This window comes from Notolabrus celidotus, chromosome 6 (assembly GCF_009762535.1).
Source record: "Notolabrus celidotus isolate fNotCel1 chromosome 6, fNotCel1.pri, whole genome shotgun sequence".
In the NCBI taxonomy this organism is placed as follows: domain Eukaryota; kingdom Metazoa; phylum Chordata; class Actinopteri; order Labriformes; family Labridae; genus Notolabrus; species Notolabrus celidotus.
In genome coordinates, this window is record NC_048277.1 from 25,068,667 (window position 1) to 25,089,214 (window position 20,548).

The 20,548-nt window shown below is 38.2% G+C and overlaps 3 protein-coding genes across 3 annotated transcripts; all 3 read left to right on the forward strand.

Annotated features, from left to right (window-relative positions):
- Positions 1–3,510: 3,510 nt before the first annotated feature.
- On the forward strand, positions 3,511–11,027 carry LOC117814354 (protein mono-ADP-ribosyltransferase PARP6-like). The gene is made up of 22 exons (XM_034685634.1): positions 3,511–3,753; positions 4,129–4,206; positions 5,111–5,205; positions 5,290–5,350; positions 5,454–5,544; positions 5,974–6,040; positions 6,159–6,308; positions 6,392–6,533; positions 6,643–6,774; positions 7,913–8,008; positions 8,117–8,209; positions 8,296–8,421; positions 8,523–8,588; positions 8,717–8,784; positions 8,894–8,942; positions 9,086–9,198; positions 9,566–9,638; positions 9,852–9,921; positions 10,031–10,110; positions 10,198–10,261; positions 10,359–10,443; positions 10,568–11,027. The coding sequence occupies exons 1-22, from the start codon at positions 3,751–3,753 to the stop codon at positions 10,662–10,664; spliced, it is 1,899 nt and encodes a 632-aa protein (XP_034541525.1). The 5' UTR covers positions 3,511–3,750; the 3' UTR covers positions 10,665–11,027.
- Positions 11,028–12,651: 1,624 nt separating this feature from the next.
- On the forward strand, positions 12,652–13,362 carry LOC117814035 (ribonuclease P protein subunit p25-like protein). The gene has a single exon (XM_034685144.1). It carries the CDS (start codon positions 12,652–12,654, stop codon positions 13,360–13,362), a length of 711 nt encoding a protein of 236 aa, XP_034541035.1.
- A 3,016-nt stretch (positions 13,363–16,378) lies between these two features.
- On the forward strand, positions 16,379–20,486 carry LOC117814357 (cytochrome c oxidase subunit 5A, mitochondrial-like). The gene is made up of 5 exons (XM_034685636.1): positions 16,379–16,605; positions 17,442–17,558; positions 19,454–19,575; positions 19,684–19,801; positions 19,889–20,486. The coding sequence occupies exons 1-4, from the start codon at positions 16,533–16,535 to the stop codon at positions 19,795–19,797; spliced, it is 426 nt and encodes a 141-aa protein (XP_034541527.1). The 5' UTR covers positions 16,379–16,532; the 3' UTR covers positions 19,798–19,801; positions 19,889–20,486.
- The last annotated feature ends 62 nt before the right edge of the window (positions 20,487–20,548 follow it).

Below are 20,548 nucleotides of genomic sequence, written 5' to 3' on the forward strand. Positions count from 1 at the left end.
GTTTGTTCTTAAGTAGAATTGAGGCCACTATTTTACCCTGTTTGAAAGGAGGTTTGAAATCCATTTTCATATTTGCCAACAATGTTCTGTCATATGTTATCTTTTTTTCTTGTAGACTTATTGTCATAATAACAAAAAGCAATAGGCCTATGTAAAAAAAAAACTCCTGCAAGAGAAATTTGTACAAGGGCGACTTTTGTGGCCAATAGGAGTGTCCAAAATTTACCTCTGCAGATTGAAACACTCAGATTTTTGTCATCATTACCTCTCAAAACATAAATTGCTAATTTTTGTCAGAACACTTGAAATCAGTGTCTTAGATAACGTATCTTGTTGGAGATATCCTGCTTGCCTGCTCATGTGAGGACATTTCATCATAACACAAGAAAAATCTATTGTTGTTTTTGTTCTGAAATAATTTTTTTTTTACAATATGTTTCTTTTCAAATTAAATTCATTCACATACATTTAGGCAAGGCAAGTTTATTTATAAAGCACCATTCATACAAAGAGCAATTCAAAGTGCTTAACACATTTAACACACATTTTTAGTTTGTTGTCATTTTAGTTTTGATGTTTACCCCTCCTTTTATGGTCATGCTTGTACCTCTGATCTAAAGCTGACTACATCCTTTTTTCTGACCTGTTAGACTTCATGTTATACCTTTGGACACACAGGGTTGCAGTATGCTTGGTCGGACTTTAAGCATGCCTGCAATTCACGTAGAGGTTAATGTGTGGTTATAATGTATACATAGTTTCCCACTTTAACTGATGACAGACTTTGCCAAAAATAGTCGTAAAGCCCTGCCATGTGTCATTTTGTCATTCTGTCAAGGTATAGTATGTTGTGGTATATTTGTGCTGCAGATACAGTTGAGCCATGCCTGGCTCCATACAGCATAAGGATCATATGAAGAACATAGTGTTCCACATACAAAAACGGGATACACCCAGTGCCATGCTTAACATATATGTACACTCTCCTCTTCAATGTTATTTAATACAATGAGCATGTGCTGCCTCAGCTCATTTTTAACTACTGAAGGGAGAATCCCATATTTCTACTCTTATTTATGTGTATTCCTTTTAAAATTGAACATCATTCAATATTCTTCAATTTTAGGAGGCCATATTCCTCCTTAGAAAATAAAAACAATTAAATATTAAGATAAAGTATTTATTTTAGTTTAGGGACAGTGGATATTTGCCCATCTGCTGCATCATGAGGAAGCCAACTGGCCGGAAAAACAACTACATTGACCAACTTCATCCATAGTAAGCCCTGTAAGACCAATATTTCTTTCTTGAATTAAGTATAATAAGTATAATAACACTTTGATATTTTTTTATAACATGTGAATATGATGTTCTTTTTGGAGGATGTAATCTGAACTGACTTTCACCCACCCCCAATCCATTTAAGGATCACATTATGACTGTGATGCCGGCTGAAAGAGAGTTGAGCTGCAACTACAGAGAAATGCATTCAACTCTGACTCAAAGTTTTAAGACAGGTAAAACACTTGCATTAAAACTGCATTTTTCTTCTGAAATGAAACACCCAATACAATGATCACAGTTTAACTGATTCCCAGCTGCATGTGCGCATTAGTGTTTGTGTTGATATGGCACCAAAAGGAATTGACTGTCTGGTCTAACACTGAGGTCTACAACATGCAATTAAATTATTATTACTTTAATCAATCATTTTATGCACAACCATCTCAAATCCTAATTACATACCAAGTCAAAAAAAAGTCTGTTGTGCAGTCATGCTGCAAAAATGACTGCATTTCTGTGTCCAAAATATTTCAACTTTCTAAATCTATTGTAGAAGGTACATTTGCAGTGACATAGTCACAGTCTTATTGTTTATCATATAGTGCACATATTGGCACGAATTATGGATAAAACCTGTGCCTGAGTCCCTTTTTGTCCCAACAACAGCTCCCTCTTGTGGACGTTTGGTTAAAGTGTCTGGATTGTCAACCTGCAAAACAACTGAAATGTGCAGAAAGCATTATTTCATGAGTTTAACAAAGGTCAACATTTTATCTCTGCATACATCAAAACAGAGCAGCTTCAATATGAGCTGCATGTTGAAAACATTTTTAGTAATTTTTCAAATGGTTCAATGTTACATCTAAAGTAAAGTTACAGAAGTCTTGAAGTCTCTCAGTGAGTTTAATGTGTTTTATAAGTGTACTTTATTTTCCTTCACATTCGATGTAATGTATTTAACATTTGACTCAGAGTTGCTGTATATCACTTACATCACTCCCGGGTATAATCCAGTATATATTAATGCTTGTGTTTACTTCAGTTTGTCTCTTGATGATTCCCCATATAGACAACAGATGCTATAGGCATTCTATAGAGCCAGTTGCTGTGGAAATCAGATCTGTGGATCGTTCACTGTGAACCTGTTTTTCATTTATTTTGTGGGCCTGACAGATAATCCCATATAGATATAGTGACATAACCCTCTGTGTTTAAAACGAGGTGGGGATGGATACAAGAACACAAATGTACTATACAATACAAATCAATATCTCTACAAAGATAACACATGTCCCTCCTCAGATGCACTGACTCATCTCGGGAGAATTTCCACTTGCTTTATGCTCTTACTGTTCGTGTACAGCATTGAAAATGTCCATATACAGTAGAGGGGTTCATGATAATGTGCCCACCTACTATAAATAGATAAGGCCACATTTCCAACACCCACCCATGTCTAAGTGGATTACTCTGAGAAAAGCAACTTGTTGAGGGAAGACTTCCACAGATGTAAGCGCTCCTAGAAGTGTCTAATCTGGCCAGACTGCAGAGCAGCAGGCGACTGCTAACAAGGGTAACTGCAGATTAAGGTCAGACTGCAACACAGCAGGCAGACAGGAAGACTAATAAATGCCAAACATCACCAGCATCCTTCAGCCCTGCCAACAGGGGATCTTTGTTCTCTTCACAGTCTTAACACTGATTTATGAGTCTGACAAATTGATTTCTTTAGTTCTTTTTTCTTCCTTTAAAAGATAAACCATGCAATCTGTAGATGCAGGGACACTCACATCACATAGACAGGACATGAGGTACTGTGAGTGACAGACTTACAGCTTCAGGTCATCCCCAGCCTCTCCCCTGTGTGTGTGTGTCTAGAGCAGGTTCAGCTGATCAGCCTGTCAAGTGTCTACAACCAATCGTGTGACACCGAAGTCGGAGCCTGAACATGTGGGACTTCCTGCTGTTCCAAAGAAGAGGGGGGAGAGGACGGCTGAACACAAACAGACTAAGCCATTAAAACAGGAATACTCGCTGTTTTTCCTGTTTTCAGGTCACATACGGACTTAAGTTTTTTTTCTCATTGTAGATGTTTTTTGTAACAGCATGACTTTATTAGTTCAGTGGTACATGTGGGAACTCAGTTTTTTCTCTCAGCCAGGAAAGGTAAGGGCCTCCATGGCTCTGTTGAACTGACCTCACCGACATATGTTCTTATCTTCTGTATACTTTTCTAAAATAACATCACTGAAAATGCTAAAAAATTAAGCAAGGCATCTAGAAATGATTTTAGTTATGAAAACATATTTGAGTTGGGGAGAAAAAAATAACAGAAATATGCTCATAAACTTACATTGTATAAGTAGGTGAAATAATTTAGTCACGTGTTTTGTCCTGTGCAATGTTTAGTTGTGTCGGTCACAGAGGAGAAAAGAGACTGATGATTGTTGCTGAAGAACTGACCATATGGTGAGTTTATATGCACACGTTTTCAACTCCTTTTCATATTCTATTTTTTTTTTTCAATTCTATTTATCACACACACTAAATAATTAGCAGGTCTATTGATTGGCTGGTCTAAATTCTTCAAAATTATTTTGTTTTCTTTGTCATTTTTGTTCGCTGTAAAGACAAAACATGATATCTCAACAAGCTAACACAGACTCTGATGACATATTTATTGTCTACAGTAAATACAGTGTGAAATCTTTTCAGTGCAGTGCAAATCAGTGTCAGTCTGAGTAGTGGTCAGTTTCCGACATTGTTTGGGTGGGCAGAGGAGACAAATTAGCCGTGTCATTAAGAGGATCTATTCATTGACTCATTGTCCCATTAACCTGACAGGAGACAGAGAGCGAGCCATGGACAGACAGCCAGAGTGACGAGGACAGTGACATGGAGGAAGGCCTTAGTACTTCAGATGTAAGTTTTTTGTCTGTTTTTTTTAAAGATTATTTTAGATAGTTTATAAATAACTCTATTATGTTCAGGCGAAGACAGCTTTCTACAGAAACGCAGTATGGGAGTATGATGGAAAGCACAAGTTAACAAAGAGTCACTGGACCATTTGGCCTGCATATTCTGGAGTAAAGTTTGGGATAAGTGTTTCTATCTTAAAGCTCCTGTGAAGAGTTTTTAACTAGTTGTGAAACAGAATAACCTCCTTATGAAATACAATAACAAACAAGACCATCAACAAAAAGATGATCTATTTTCATATTATTGTTTTTAATGCCTGCCACTGCAAGGGGGTAGATATCACACCAGATGATTTTACAGCACAGTGAAGAAAAACACATTTTGAATTTTTCCACTGCACATATTTACAATGACTGGTATTCTATTTTATGTATATAGGATATATAATAGGGGCAATGCAAATTACATAGTATGACTTCTGTCTATTACAAAAAAAGCTTTAGTAATTTATACTTTGCATATAGAGATTATAGCTACTGCTAGTTTCCAACTCCTGTCCCTAGTTAGGCTAGACTTAGGTTCAAAGAAGGTAAGGGAGACCAATTAAGCTTGTTGTTGTAAGAAAGTATAGGTCAGTCAGTATTTATAAATGTGAAAAATATAACATGATAATATATACAATAAAAAATATAACTTAAAACAACTTTAAACTTAACCTAATGGGTGCTTATGACACTAAAATGTAGTGGGTTGTGTTTAGTTGTTATGTAAGTCTTCTAAGTGCTAAAAATAGAGATTGATTAGCTGCGTTCCATTTCTTCAGTCAGTGTGCGTTTTAATCTTTGGCCTTCTGCAGTGCTCAGCTGTTCTCTCCATAAGGTAAAAAGCGTTGTGTTTGTCTCTGCAGGAGAACCATGCCACTGAGTGGAATCACCACCCCCAGCTAGATAAGGACATCAAGGCAGTCAGGACTTTATATTCAGATTCTGATGTCTTGCTAATGTAAGAACATTGTTTCTTATTTACAACTTTAGGAGGAAATGGTTTCTGCAGGTTTTTCTTCATTGTCAGATATATGTTTTTCAGGGAGTATGGGTCTATTGATGAAGTGGATGTTGACCTTAACATGAATATAGACTTTTTGGATGTAAGTTGAATCTAAATTACACTCATTTACTTTAGTGTGCTGACGTGTTTAAGTTGTGGCTTTCAGCTCTGTGTAATGTGATTACATTGTTTGGTGTCTACAGCATGAATCGGCCAAGGCCTGGAGGATTAATGCATCAGAGCCCATTGTCATCCGTCTCCACTTTTCTCTGTCTCAGTATCTGGACGGACCTGGTGAGCAACGACGACACTGCTGAAAACCAAGCTTATGACTTTAAAGATCTTGTGAGGAATTTTAAGACAGCTATGAAACAGACAAAAAATTATACTGAAGCCTCTATGTGACCTACAAAAGCAAACAGGACTATCAGCGACAAGACTGGTGTTTTCTTTATAGTTATTTTTAAGGTTTGTGGCCACTGCCACAGGCTAGTTGTCAGATGGAGTGGTCAAAGCTTTTAAACTTAGACTTTAATAGGCAGGAGTACTAGATTTGTCTGCAGAACAAAATAATAACACATGCACAGGACAAAATCAGGAAAGAGAAAAAAAGGCGCTGCTTTGTCCACTCCAAAAACCATGCAAACCAAAAGTTCCTCACAGGAGCTTTAAGTTAGTATTTACTGAAAAGGCCTCCTCATTAGCTGATGTTTCTCATCACAGCACCTTCAGTTGAAGTCTTTCAGCCATCAAACACAGATAGTTTCAGCCTTGGGAAGCAGCTACAGAAGTGAGTGATCATTCTATACATTTTGATTTCTTAACATATGTTGTAGTTAAGATTTTTAAGCCATTTTCGTGTCAATCATAGCCTACCTACTGACAAACTCCTCATCTGTGTCTCCCAGTGTTCTCACAATCTTCCTCTCTCGGGAGTGGAAACACCTGACCAATGAGAACATCATGGTGCAACAGAAAAGCAGACAAAACTGGTTCAAGCCAAGTGGAACCATGAAGAAATTTCGAGCTCGACTCAACATCTGGCTCCCGCCATCAAAGTATGCAACACTTCAACAGCTTTAATGCCGATTCAAACTAGTCTTGAGTCTCTGTTCACTGTCTTTTATCTCACCACAAACAGGTCAAATGATCTCCATGAACCTTCAGTTGGAGGAAGGATCATTTTACCACAGATAAAACTGAACCGTTTCACAAATCACACAAATTCCTACACCATCAAGAATCCCGCCGGAGAACTCTTCACCTACACACCCAATGGAAAGGTGATGATTTTCCTTCATCTTATGTTCCAAAACTTTCTTTCCTAAGTGAATTATGGTTAAAGTTTGTATTCAGTGTTTAATTATATTCTTTGTGTGATTTCTCCTAAAGAGGGTGGTTGTGTCAGCAGTCAAGTCTTCAGCACAGCTGAGCACCAAACAGCTGATTGAGCTGCTTTTCTCCTCTCAGGCCATTGGGCACTGTAAGACCCCCCCAACTCTGCAGCATGGCTTCTTAGCACAGGTAAACCACAAGAGAACAACTTTCATTTGTTTTCAAGAGTCACTGCACACAGTCTTTTAATCCAGTGTGTGCTAACAAGAAGTGGTTCTAACAGAAACAGGAGTTAAAAAAAAAAAGCCCCAGAAATAAAATAAAAAGAGAAGAAAATAAGCTTAGCTTGCAAGATCAGAAATTGGAAGCAATTTTTTTTATTAGCATTGTTAGCTAATACCAGGCAATAACCACACAGTGTGATAGTTTATGCGCAAAGGCAACATGACAGTTACTATTAATAATGCATATTTTTCATTGTTGATACTGGGAGCAGCCATCTTGGATTTCAAGCTCAAGGTCATTGCAGAGTTTTGGAGATCCCATTTCAAAGTCGAAATTTAGTATGATCCATCTTAGTGGCATCTTGGAATTTCTGACTTCCAAGATCACATGGAACACACCAACAGACTGTATAGAAAGATGGACAGCACAACAGCTCCCCTAAAGAGAAGCCAAACATTTAGAGCCCCCCCGCTGACTGGCTGCATAAAGCCTGCTTCCTCCATTTTAGAAGATGGAACATGGGTCAAACTACAACATTTAAATACAACTCAAATTTAAAAAAATCAAACATGCTCTCTTTAATAGTAGTGAGTTCTTCTCATACTGAAGGATGTGATCTCATGATTGACAGCTCAGTTGACAAGTACAGCTCTTGCAGCATGCTTCACCAGATTAGTAGAATGTTCAAGAGAAAACATAGCTAACATTAACAAGAGTCACTATGACTGTCCATCTCAAATCAATTCAAGAATCTGTTCTGCTGTGGACTGTGCCTACCTAAGAATTCTTGCCATTTTATCCACAAGTTAACGGTTTGTTTTGGGTAGCAGAATAGGTATGAGGTCAATTCAACAGCTCTGATAGCCAGATCGCTTCTTAGCATGCCTTGACTCCAAAATATGTCTCTAGCACAACTTGTCAGCACCAGCACCCTTTGCAGTGCAGTATTTTAGCTTCTTTCATACAATGGGAGGAGACAAAGGCTCGTTTCTATACAGTCAATACTCAACACCAATGTGATTATTATCAAAGTGAAGTCTGTGTTTAACAAAGGTTTGTTGAAATGAAAGCAAACTATAAATAGTTTTCATTATGTGCGCAGATTGTGAGGTATGCTGAGCAGAGACTGCCTACGCTGAATGAATACTGTGTGGTCTGTGATGAGCGACATGTGTTTCAAAACGGCCCCATGTTAAAGGTACACTGCAAAGAAAGTAACAGTTGGTTCAGTGACTAATCAAAATTAAACTAATAAAAATATAGTTGAATGTTATTAAAATGTTGCTGTTCGTCTTTATGTTTTAAGCCAGCAGTTTGCAGCAGGGAGCTGTGTGTGTTTTCTTTTTATACCCTGGGTGTCATGTCTGGAGCTACAGAAGAGGTTGCTACTGGTGCAGAGGTTTGTAAGACACATTCCTAGTTTTAGACAAAGTTTGGATGATTACAATGTAAGACTGCTGTATTTCAGTACCTTCTGTTCCACAGGTAGTTGACCTGCTGGTTGCCATGTGCCGAGCTGCTCTTCAGTCTTCACGCAAGAGCATCATATTTGAACCTTACCCTTCTGTTGTGGATCCATACAACCCCAAAACTCTAGCCTTCAGCCCAAAGGCATCAGCTGAGCTACTTTAACTTGTCACTGACTTAATATTTTATTGGCTTATCTATATCTATTTTTTATTTTCTAACAAAATGTTGATTCCATTCTTCAGAGAAAGAGCTACGACAGGCTGCAGAAAGCTCTCGACAGTGTCTTGCTAATCAGGAGGTTGGCACAGGTAACTAATCTCAAAATAAATCTTACATTAAGACACCATCTTTACAGATTCACATCTGGTGCAACTTTAATGTTTTCAAGTTAGTAAATGTTTCTTAGACTAATAAAGGTTTTTCTTATCACTTCCAGGGTCCATACTCTGAAATAAAGAAGCAGATGGATAAGATAGATCCTCTCGCTCATCCCTTACTACAATGGTGAGTAATTAAAATATCACTGACTGTGCTAATACTTCTATTGTAAGTTTTCAAATCCAAATATTTCAAAGATTGATATCCAAGTGTGTGTTTGCATGTCTGAAAACAGGATTTTAGCAAGCAACAGATCACACATTGTCAAGCTTCCACTGAACAGGGTATGATTCAGTAGTTCACAGCTAGAGTTTGGTGTCTTAGCGGCTAAGTAGTTCATACTGTGCAGCCACATTACTTTAATATTGTACTGTATTATGTACTAACATTTGTGCATCTATATTTTCTATCTCTTTGTACAAACCAGCAACTTAAGTTCATGAAAACACCCCATCAGTTCCTGCTGATCAGCAGCCCGCCTTCCAAAGAGGCTTGCTTTCAAACTGCAAAGAAACTGCACGGCAGCACTTTTGCTTTCCAGTAAGTGAAATCAAAGCACTTGAAACCTCTATATTATAACATAATAATAATAATAATAATAATAATAATAATAATAATAATAATAATAATAATAATAATAAAGTTTATTTATAAAGCACTTATCAAAACAGACGTTACAAAGTGCTTAACATCTTAAAAAACCAAAATAAAGAGAACAAATCTGTAAAACAAATAAAATCAGTGAAAAAATAAAATGATGAGTGAATAAAAATAGATTAAAAATAAATGTAGCATTTTGGATAAAACAATATTACAATATTACAGGAAGGCCTTTCCTGTGTTTTTAGCTGCATACAGAATACAATCCCTTCGTCATTTACTAACATCCTATTTCCTCTTCTTCTAGTGGTTCTCACATTGAAAACTGGCACTCTATTTTAAGAAACGGACTGGTTAATGCATCCTATACAAAATTACAGGTAGAGTATGAGACAACAATCTGTTCTGTTAATATGTTCATTCTTTAAATTAAGTAAATATAAGAATTTAAATGCAATGGGATTTCAACAGATTGTGGGATGTATGTTTTATGAGACTCAGATGAAGAATTGCAGTTAAACAAATGAAATCAGTGGAAGTTTAAATAAATGTCATTGTTTGTTAGCCTCATGTCTGTGTTCTGTTTCTTGAAGCTTCATGGAGCTGCATATGGAAAAGGCATCTATCTGAGTCCTATCTCTGGCATATCATTTGGATATTCTGGTATGTATGAAAATTGCACTATCTTTCAGAAAACGCAGCATATAAAACAACACTTTTATATAGAACTTAATTTTACTTATTTAATATGTTTTTTAAACGTATCTTTCAGAGATGGGTAAAGGGCGGCATCAAATGCCCACAAAGGGAGAACTCCTGATGAAAAACAACAATTTAAACCAAATCAAACAGGTATGATGTCAGTCAGGTTTGTCAAAAAGAGGCATTCGATACAATGTTTTTTTTCCAATCTCATTTTGTATTCCCTCCTTGTCTCAGGAACAGCCAGCACAGGGCAGATTTCTGCAAAACAGTAACTTAAACTGCATCGCTCTCTGTGAAGGTGGCTGAAATAATCCATGTATCCTACAAAGATTGGATTACAAGAATAAAATGTGATCATGCTTTTATCCCCAAAATAAATCTGTATATCTCCACAGTAATAACTTCAAAGGAGCTTGAAAAACATGGGAACATCTGGGTGTGCCCGATATCAGACCATGTGTGCACACGATTCCTCTTTGTGTGAGTACAACATGAGGCAGCAGATACTTAGCTGCCTGGAAAAACCTTTCTGCCTGTTAGTGTTATAAGATGTTTCCAGACTTTCTTTTGGATTCCTACATTCTTGTGCCTTTGTGTTTCTCAGGTATGAGAATGGCCAGGTGGGAGATGTCCAAATCAACACTCAGGAAGCCAACATCCACAGGGAAATTATACAAGTAATTGCTTCAAAGCCGTGCTGAGAAAACAAATATGCACAGCACGTACAGTATTTCCACACAGTTCTTTATGCAGGTTTCATATAAAAACACTGACTGAGAGTTAGGATTTTATTGGTCTGATAAGTAAGCATATCAAATTAGCTGCTTTATATGACATGAATCAGATTTTGTTTGAATAGAGAACGCTAAGTAAAGAAAATATCTGAACTCTAAAATAGGCTTCTCTCTATTTATTATCAATGCAGACATTTATACGGATGAAACTAGCTTGTTTTGTCATGGAACTATTACAGCTTTTTGCCTTATACCTTAATCTATTATGTGTTGTAATTTATGTAACTAGGATAGTAAATTTGCACTGTAAACCGTATTTTGTACATTTTATATCCCTACATTTTTTAAAATAAAGTTTAACAATTATTCATTTTGCCAAATGTGTTTCATGTGCCTCATGTGTGCAGACTGCCCATAATTCAAAGGTCTGCTCTGTTACTGGTGTAATACATAGGTTGCACCACAAGAGGGAAGTCTAAGCAATGACATATAGTTTGTGAGATTACTCATAACACAGAGTCAATAAAACTATATTATTCTTCAGTTATGGCAGGTATGTCAAAAGGTCAGTGAGGAGATACTGCTACATACGTTTTGATGAGACAAGATAGTGAGGGCATGTTAAGCTAGATAGCTGTAGTACATACACCGCATACAGTGGCCATACTCCATGTAACACAGCTTTCACCAAATGCTTCACCAGTATTCTCACAGAGGGGCAACATTCAGTCATGGACAGTTTAAAAAGGTTCAAGTAAAGGGGAGTCTTCTCCTGGGAGCTAAACGTTACTTGCATTCTGCATCAACACCGCAGAGAGCCACATCTTTGTGTGCCCATTGTTCCAGTTAGTGAATTTCATGGGGTGCAAACTATCCTGTGAGGCAGAAATGCAGCATTATAACAGTATACTGATTCCATATGAGCCCCACAGCTGCCTCCTGATCTCCTTCTTTGCCTCATCTCCTTCAAACAAACCCGCTACACACCTCTGTTTGCATCTGGATACAGATCATTTCCTATATCCTCTAGTTTTATAATTTGGTGCAAGTTTGGCTTTAACCCAGCAGCCCCAAGGTGTGATTGTCCTCAAAAATGTCATTGATTCAAAGCAGGCACAGATGAAGTAGCAGCATTTTCTGGGTCAGACCAGCAGGCAATGGACTGAGGGGAGGAGAAATGTGAAGTTGCTGTTTAGCCCAAAGGAAAGACTTTTCTCAAGGACCATATGGCTCTCTGATGATAGTGCAGAGGGAAAGTTGTCTTGAAAACCATGTTGTATACTGCAAAAACAGTTTTCACTCAATATCTTTGCAACAGTGAGACTTTGGTTTGGTGCAATATCTGCAAAAAGACACATTAAGTATGTCAATAGAAAAAAAAAACTGAGTGGAAACAAAGGGTTGTTTCAAGTGCATGCCTTGTTAAATCTCATTTACTCGTGTTTATTCATCCATATAATTCAAGCAACCACATGGATGAATCTAATCTCGGAGCCCTCAAGGCTTCCACAAAAGCTTCCCCCCAAAACCAACAAACTACAATGTGACATTATTAAATGTTGCATGTGCCTTTAAGAGCACTATGTCCCACTCTACATGTCTCTCTCTGAGCCTCATATGTGTTTGTTGGCATCAGCTGTCCTCAGTGCTGAATAGAGCAAGGACATCTTTTCCTTCACTTCAATGGGATTAGAGGAAGAAATACCCTCTTCATACCGCTGGCTGTCATCTCAGGGCTCAGGGACTGACAGGGGAAGCATCGTGGACTGAGGAAACAAACAAGATCAAGATAAGTCACAAGTTTGGATTACAAAGCTGATCACTTTCCGGACCATAACACTGAATGAACAAGGAACGTTGTTCTAATCTCAGGGGAGATATGCAAGTAATCTGAGGCTGCAGACTCAGAAAAAAACATCCGACTGCTTTTGTTTACGGTAATACTTTGTAAGCAATGACTGAACTCAAGGGTCAGATGCAGAGTTCAAAAGCTGCAATCAGCACAGTGATGGAACTGCAGTGCACTACATCTAACCTGGATGCCCCATCTACATCTTCCCCTCAAAAACTTAGCCAGAGTGATTTCAGGAGAGTCAAATTCACAGAGGACAGTAGTCCCTTTCCGATCCCTGGCCTGGCAGCAGACATCCTGCACATGCAAGTGAAAGAAGGAAGCAAGATCCGCAATTTGCTTCGGTTTGCAACAGCTCGCATGCAAGAAGAGGGAAAAGACGACAACGGGACATCACCGAGGCAGGTGGTGTTCACTGGCTCGGGTAGAGGAGTCACCAAGACCATCACCTGTGTGGAGATTCTGAAACGAAAAGTGGGAGGGCTCCACCAAGTGTCCAAGCTCTTCTACAAGACAGTGAATGAGGTCTGGAAGAGTCCACAAAAAGGAGAAGAATGCTCTGTGAAGAGGACAGTACCTGCAATCTGTATCCTGCTCTCTAAAGACCCTCTGGATCCCCAGGAACCAGGGTACCAACCACCTGAAACCCTGAGTGTAACCACAGAAGAAGAAAAGAGACACAGAGCTCTGCTCAGACCAGCTCACAGTCTTTCCTCACACACAGCCAAGAGATTCTGTCTGCACAACTGGAGTGTGTGTTCTCCACAGACACCTAAAGACGTGACTACATCACGAGAAATGTCAGGAAAATGACATCTGCTTGATCAGACTTTTTCAGGTTTTGGATGTATTTGTGAGGTATTGGCCTCCGGAGGCTAAAATAATGAACAGTATTTCCATTCATAATCAGAACAGAGGAGCAGCTTCACTGATAATTGATGAAAGAGACTATTCTCTGAAGTATTTGTATACATAATGAAGTGCATGCTAAAATGTAATGTATTTTAACACTTAGTAACTTTGTAATGGAAGTAATGTGATTGTCAAAATGCTAATTAATGTAATATATGACTTCTCTTGATGCAGAAGTTCAACAAAGTACTTCAAAACCACACAAAGTCAGGCACCGCCATAGTACAAACACTTCAAAGTTTCATTATCTTTGATATGTTTTTGTCTTTGGAGGGGGTTCCTTCATTCATTTTTTAAGAATGAAGTGTTTTGATTATTAATAATGATGTGTATTATCAATGTATCATCACTACAATAAATTGATTCTTCTTTTAAAGCAATAGACTTCTACCTTTGAAGATATTTTCAAGGATTTCAATGCATGATTGCTTCAAATAAATGTAGACTCACACTTGTAGAATTGAAGGAAAGAGGAGACCTAAAAAAAATAAACTATGGATGCCTTTAGTGGGTACTGAACATTTTTTTCCTGTTTTCTTGTGATAAGTAATTTTTTCTCAAGGTCTTGACTTATTTTTCTTGTTATCTGGGGATACAAAGCTGGATTCCCCCTACAGAACAGATTCAATTATCTTATAATCTCCAGATAACAGAACTCTTGTTCCCGAGATAACAGAATAATTATCTGGCGATCTAGAAAATAAAACAATAGGGTGGGCCCTGTGATTGGCTAGATCACAACATGCCATGCTGCCTATGCCCATATCAATTAGTTAAGTTAAGCATAATTTTATTTTTTGTTTTGTGCTCTTACAACTCAGGGGATGCCAGCCATGATCCTCTTGCGCTTATTTGAGATCTTGACAAAGTAACTGAAATTAATTAATATTCACAGCAGTGAGCTTTGGTGTCCCAGAGCCGACCCCCTCCATGCCAGCTCCAACTACCCATCATATCCACAAGCAGCTCTTTATGTTAAAAAACATCCCATACAGCATTGCCATGCTCAACAGGCAGAGGCAAATAAGCCGAGGTCTTGAGAAAAGAAATGGAAGTTTGTGAACAAATTTTGGCATATATTTTAAAGAACTGTTGGCAGTTCATTCTTTTATTTGTGTATGTAGGTTTGTAGATTACAGTCTAATCTCAAAAACACTTTTTTGTTTTCAGTGAAACACAGCCCAGTAAATTTTAAAAATAAATGTTGTTATTAGAATAATTAAAGCTGCTGTTGGTAGAAATGGTGTAAAAAAAACGTTACTTTTTTTCTGCTGGGTTTGGAGAAAAGGTCATAATGCCCATCGGTACTCATCGGTAAGTGGAGTAATTTGAGACTATTGCGAAATCTCTGCGTTTTCCAATGCCTTTGTATCAAGCAATGTTATTATTCCCCTCGTTCCCATTATGACGGACCAATCATAGCTAATCTCCAATCCTCTGTCCTGATTGGTTAAGGGGCGGCCCCTACTACGTCTTCCGATTGGTTATGAGTCCGGCACTATCATGACTGCACACGCTGATCTGTGTTGGGGGGCTAGGAGGAAATTTCAAAGGTTTTTGTTGTCAATTTTCACTGTATATACGAGACATACAGGAAAAACGAGATGCTGTTTCTCTCTTCCAGCTTTTAAATATCTAAAATTTAAATATAAAATACAATAAAATATAATAAAATACAGTTCTATAAAAACATCCTATGTACACAGTGCAGGTAGTGCAGTGACAGTTTAAAAATGGACAATGAAAATAGATAGCAGTGCAAATGATATTAAGGTGCAGACAGTATTCGAGATGAGAAAACGATTAAGTAAACGGTTAATGTGCAAAAGCAGCTGAGGTAGAGTCCTTGTATGTAGTGTGTGTGTGTGTGTGTGTGCGTGTGTGTGTGCGTGTGTGTGTGTGTGTGTGTGTGTGTGCGTGTGTGTGTGCGTGTGTGTGTGCGTGTGTGTGTGTGCGTGTGTGTGTGTGTGTGTGTGTGTGTGTGTGTGTGTTACAGTCCAGGGGGCAGAGGGGGGAGGTAGTGAGTGGAGTTCAGTATCCTGACAGCCTGGTGGAAAAAGCTGTTCAAAAATCTGGTTGGGAGCATAGACTGTATAAAATATGGATGTAGTATCCGTGACGTCACCCATCTGTTTCTGAAGCACTGTTTTGAGGCCAATCGGCGGCGGCAGCCATATTGCTGCTGTCGAGCAATTGTGAGGTAAAGAGGTGGAGTTTGAGCCTCCTAGCTAACAGCTACAGTGTTCCCGCCTGCCAATCAAGTCAGCTGTGCCTCTCATTGGAAGACTCCTAATCTCAATATCTTTGAAATTGCCGCGTTAGAAAAAAATTCGACCCCCCTACAGTGTGAGCCGATCGAGACATGAGCTATCCAGACTACACTCATCTTTTGTACCAGGCTGTAAACATGTTTATTTCTGCTGTAGAGATCGGCTTTTTTGAATTGGTGTGTATGTGGTTTCCGGTACTTCCAGAGCCATCCTCAAGCGGATCCTCGGTGAACTGCAGTTTTTAGCACTTCCGCATTGGACTCATATTTTTAGACCAGTGGTTGCCGCTTGGAGAAAACTTGGTAAATTATCTGTATAAAACTGAAATTATCGAAGAGGTTAACCAATTTTGGCATATATTTTAAAGAACTGATGGGCAGTTCATTCTTTTATTTGTGTATGTAGGTTTGTAAATTACTGTCTAATCTCAAAAACTCTTTTTTGTGTTTAGGTGAAACACAGCCCAGTAAATTAAAAAAAAAAATGTTATTATCAGAATAATTAATTTCATGCATCTCTTTTATATTTAATAATGGTGTATACATAAACACTTTGGTCAACTAACTTTAAAACAAAGACAGTACAGTATTATTTCCTTATCAAAGCCAGCTCTATAAACTGTCTGAAACACTATATATGGTCAGTACCAGTATGTAGACAGCAGGGGAAAATACATCAATGAGGAGTCTGCACATGCGCAGTACGCTTACCCCCTCGCGTACGTGACCGGGCTAAGCAACTTAGCATTGTAGCTTCCTCCTCCACAATCTGACCGGTTTGTGTCACTGGCTGTCCCGCAACATGTTCAGAGCCGCCGTCCGACTCTCGGTCTCCGGTGTCCGGAGTTTGACCCGCACACAACCACAGTGTCAAGGTATTTGTGAATTTTACTGTGACCTCTGAAATGTTTGATTATGTAGCTTCTGAAAGGTTGTAACGGAAATCAAGTCTAGCTGTCAGCGTCTGCGCGGCTAAGCTAGCTAGCTGAAGGGAGTTTAACCTGGTGTAACTATCACTTTCAAACTCTCTGAATTGTTCCAGCTGTGATTTTTTAGATACATTGCGATACCCGTTGTTCAACCTTGCCATTGCCCGCATACCCTTGCTGTGTGCTGCATTATAAACACCCCTGTGTTCAGCATGGTGGTGTCTGTGTCCTTGCCATGACCCAGTTTGAAGGCTGTGTCTGAGGCCCTGTGGTTCTGCTGCTAACATGCTAATAACTAGGTTAGTTATGTGTTCAGGCAACTAGCCGGTAGTTGTCTTGACATGAAGGCATATCAGTAATTAAAAGAAGGCAACACTTGTTATTCTATTGGTGGTGATTCTTAATGCTACATTGGATCTTTTATATCATGAAACTGAATTGCGGTGCGCATAAATGTTAGATAGTTGTGACATTTGTCTCTTGATACCCACTTCCCCTTGAATGAACTGTGAAGTATAAATAGATATTTTAGGTTTGTTTGTTTGTCCGAGTACATTTAGCCCGATAGGTGCAGTAGGTAGGTCATACCAGGACGTCGGCAGTGAGCCAGCAGCATTACATTACTAGACAGCAGCATTTGTCCTCTCCCCATTTCAATCAGGGAAGATACCCTTGACCGGGTTGGTTTGCACGTCTGAATTGTCTGACTCTGCGTCACGTCGTAAATGCGTTATTTAAATGGTGATTGAGTGTCTAACTTAAATTTGTCTTTATTTTTGCAGCTGTTTTGACCTCAAGGTGTTATTCACATGGGAAGCAAGAGACAGATGAGGAGTTTGACGCCCGCTGGATCACCTATTTTAACAAGCCAGACATTGATGCATGGGAGCTGAGGAAAGGTATGTTTGAAGATGATGCAGAAACCTCATCTTGAAAGATATTATGGGTCATCAAACATTGAACAAACACTTATCACCATTAATGCATTGAGCATCAATGTAAATGTGCCGGACTTAGCACAGATGCTAAATTTCATCCATAGTCCCAAGGCAGGTACCTAGACAACACAGACACAGTAAGACTTAAAAAACTTACAGCTAAAAATCATACGATAGACAATTACAAAACAAAACACAGGCAGACAATATCAAGACTAACAAAACAAAGGCAGACAATATCAAGACTAAGAAAACACAGGCAGACAATATTAAGACTAGCAAAACACAGGCAGACAATATTAAAACTAGCAAAACACAGGCAGACAATATTAAGACTATCAAAACACAGGCAGACAAATCAAGACTAACAAAACACAGGCAGACAAATCAAGACTAACAAAACACAGGCAGACAAATCAAGACTAACAAAACACAGGCAGACAATATTAAGACTAGCAAAACGCAGGCAGACAATATCAAGTCTAACAAAACACAGGCTGACAAAATCAAGACTAACAAAACAGGCAGACAAGATCAAGACTAACAAAACACAGGCAGACTATCAAAACTAACAAAACACAGGCAGACAATATCAAGACTAACATAACACAGGCAGACAATATCAAGACTAAGAAAACACAGGCAGACAAAATCCCTGGGAACAGGCATCAGATTAAGGATCAGTATTTAGGTATGGGTACATGTCTGATTGTTTTTTAACCAATGTTTGAGGGTGTGCAGTGCACATTTGTTTGTGCTTCATTTATTAAAACTATGGCTATCAAAGGTAATGCAATAGTAACGCAAATTCCTTTTGACACCACTACAGTTTTTGAACTACGATTAACACACACATTCTGTGTTTTTGACCCTCGTTTCGTTCCATTGGAAACCAGGAAGTGGTGCAGTAGTAACGCAGTAGATGGCAAGCATAAACAAGCCTCCTTGTACAGAAATGGATAAAGAAACAGGTCTTAGGAATGGCAAGTTCAGCTTCAAAGCTCAGCCAGATTGTACTCTGAACAAGACCATAGTTGTTTATAAAAACATGATTAATATGCAATTGTTTGAGTTAATTGACATCAATCATGCAATTCAATTTACAATTAAAAAACTAAATCTCTTTACAGCCCTAATCTTAACATCTTATTAGGATTTTTTTCACATTAAGGATGTACACTTTCAACATTGGCAACAAAAACAAAGATCCACTACCAGAAAGATGCCACAAAACAAAGACCAAAAACTAAACAGGTTGAACAAATTGTAATTTCCTCATTCGGATTTTGAAATAACACTGAAGGATGATGTAGCAAGTATTTTGTGATCTTTTATTGTCTAACCATTCCTCAATACTTCCTGATTTTTTTACCCTTGGGTTGTTGCCAGTCCAAGTCCATGGTTTCTATTTAAGATGGATACCTTTTACAAAGGACATGAAAATTGGAGTCTCATTGAAACAGAATCAGCAAACTCCCCCAAACAGTTGGACTCTTAAGCTCTAAGCTAGCATCTTTAAAGTAGGTAGTGCAGTTATTGGTGACTTCTCTCAGCAATGGATTAGACATTCGCTCACATGCTCTGGGGTATTTTTGGCTCCAGGTTGGTGTGTGTGAAAGAGTAGGTCACCTGGTAACTGAATGGATTATTAAAATAGTTCTAAAATGAAATGTGATACACGGCTGTCGATCAGGCTGCACAAAGAAAAACCTTTCATACTCACCAGGTGATTGTTTTGAGCAAAATATAAAATACTCTAGCCTTATTCTTTAGGGAACTTCCAAAATGAAATCAGTTATCGTGAAGTGTTGTTTTCTTTCTTTGTACTCTAGTTAAAATGCATTTCCTTCTTCCAGGGATGAACACACTTATTGGTTATGATCTGGTACCTGAGCCAAAGATTCTTGATGCAGCACTGAGAGCCTGTCGGAGGTTAAACGACCTGGCCAGCGCCATCAGGATTTTGGAAGCTGTGAAGGTAAGAAACAAAAAGAGTGTCTTAACCTGCTAATAATTCAGAGAATATTAACAGCCACCTTCTTTGTGTTGGTTAAGTTATTGATTTATGACATCTGTTACCCCTTAGGACAAATCTGGTCCTCATAAAGAAATCTACCCATACCTGATTCAAGAGCTGAAGCCAACATTAGAGGAACTTGGTATTTCTACACCTGAAGAGCTGGGAATTGACAAAGTGTAGATAAGTAGGTATCAAACACTTTGCTCTGTCATGTGAGTTTTGTTGTTTTTTGTAAGAACGATGTCTGACATTAAATCTGTGCTTGTTTCAGATCCAACTATGGTTGACATCCCCAGGACAGAGACACCTTGTACTTTAATGTTTGCCTCATCTAATACGTGTGATATTTAATTTGGCCTTTATTAAGTTCTTTTGCTTGTAAAATATTGATGAACCTAATAAAGGAAAATGTATGCTTATGAAAGTCACAAGTATTTTGGGATATTTTAAACTGTAACAAGTGCTTACTGCAGCAATAGAGCAGGGTGTGACTTCACGGTGCATGTTGTCCGAGTGTCTGGAACCTTTTTTGTGTGAGCCTCATTTCACCACAAGGGAGCAGCGTTTTCATGTGAATGTACAACCCATTCTTCAGTTTTCAATCAACATTACATCTGTTATCATTTCAGGGAAATTTTTCATGCTGATGAATAAACTTTTACAAATGGAAAACGGTGTACGTTGTTATCAAAACAAAACTGGAATCCTGCCAAAAATGATAGTAAATTAATGTGTAATCAAGGATTAGGATGCTTGCAGTTCTGTCTGGACTTTACTGGATTTTGTTTTTCAATGTGATGTATTTTATGGATGACATGGAAACTGTATTTATGTTAAATTTGACATTTCATTAAAAAAAATGAATCATATTTTTGGGGATTAAGCAGGATATGCTTTCATCTTCTTAAATGTAAAACACCAAGAGTAATGC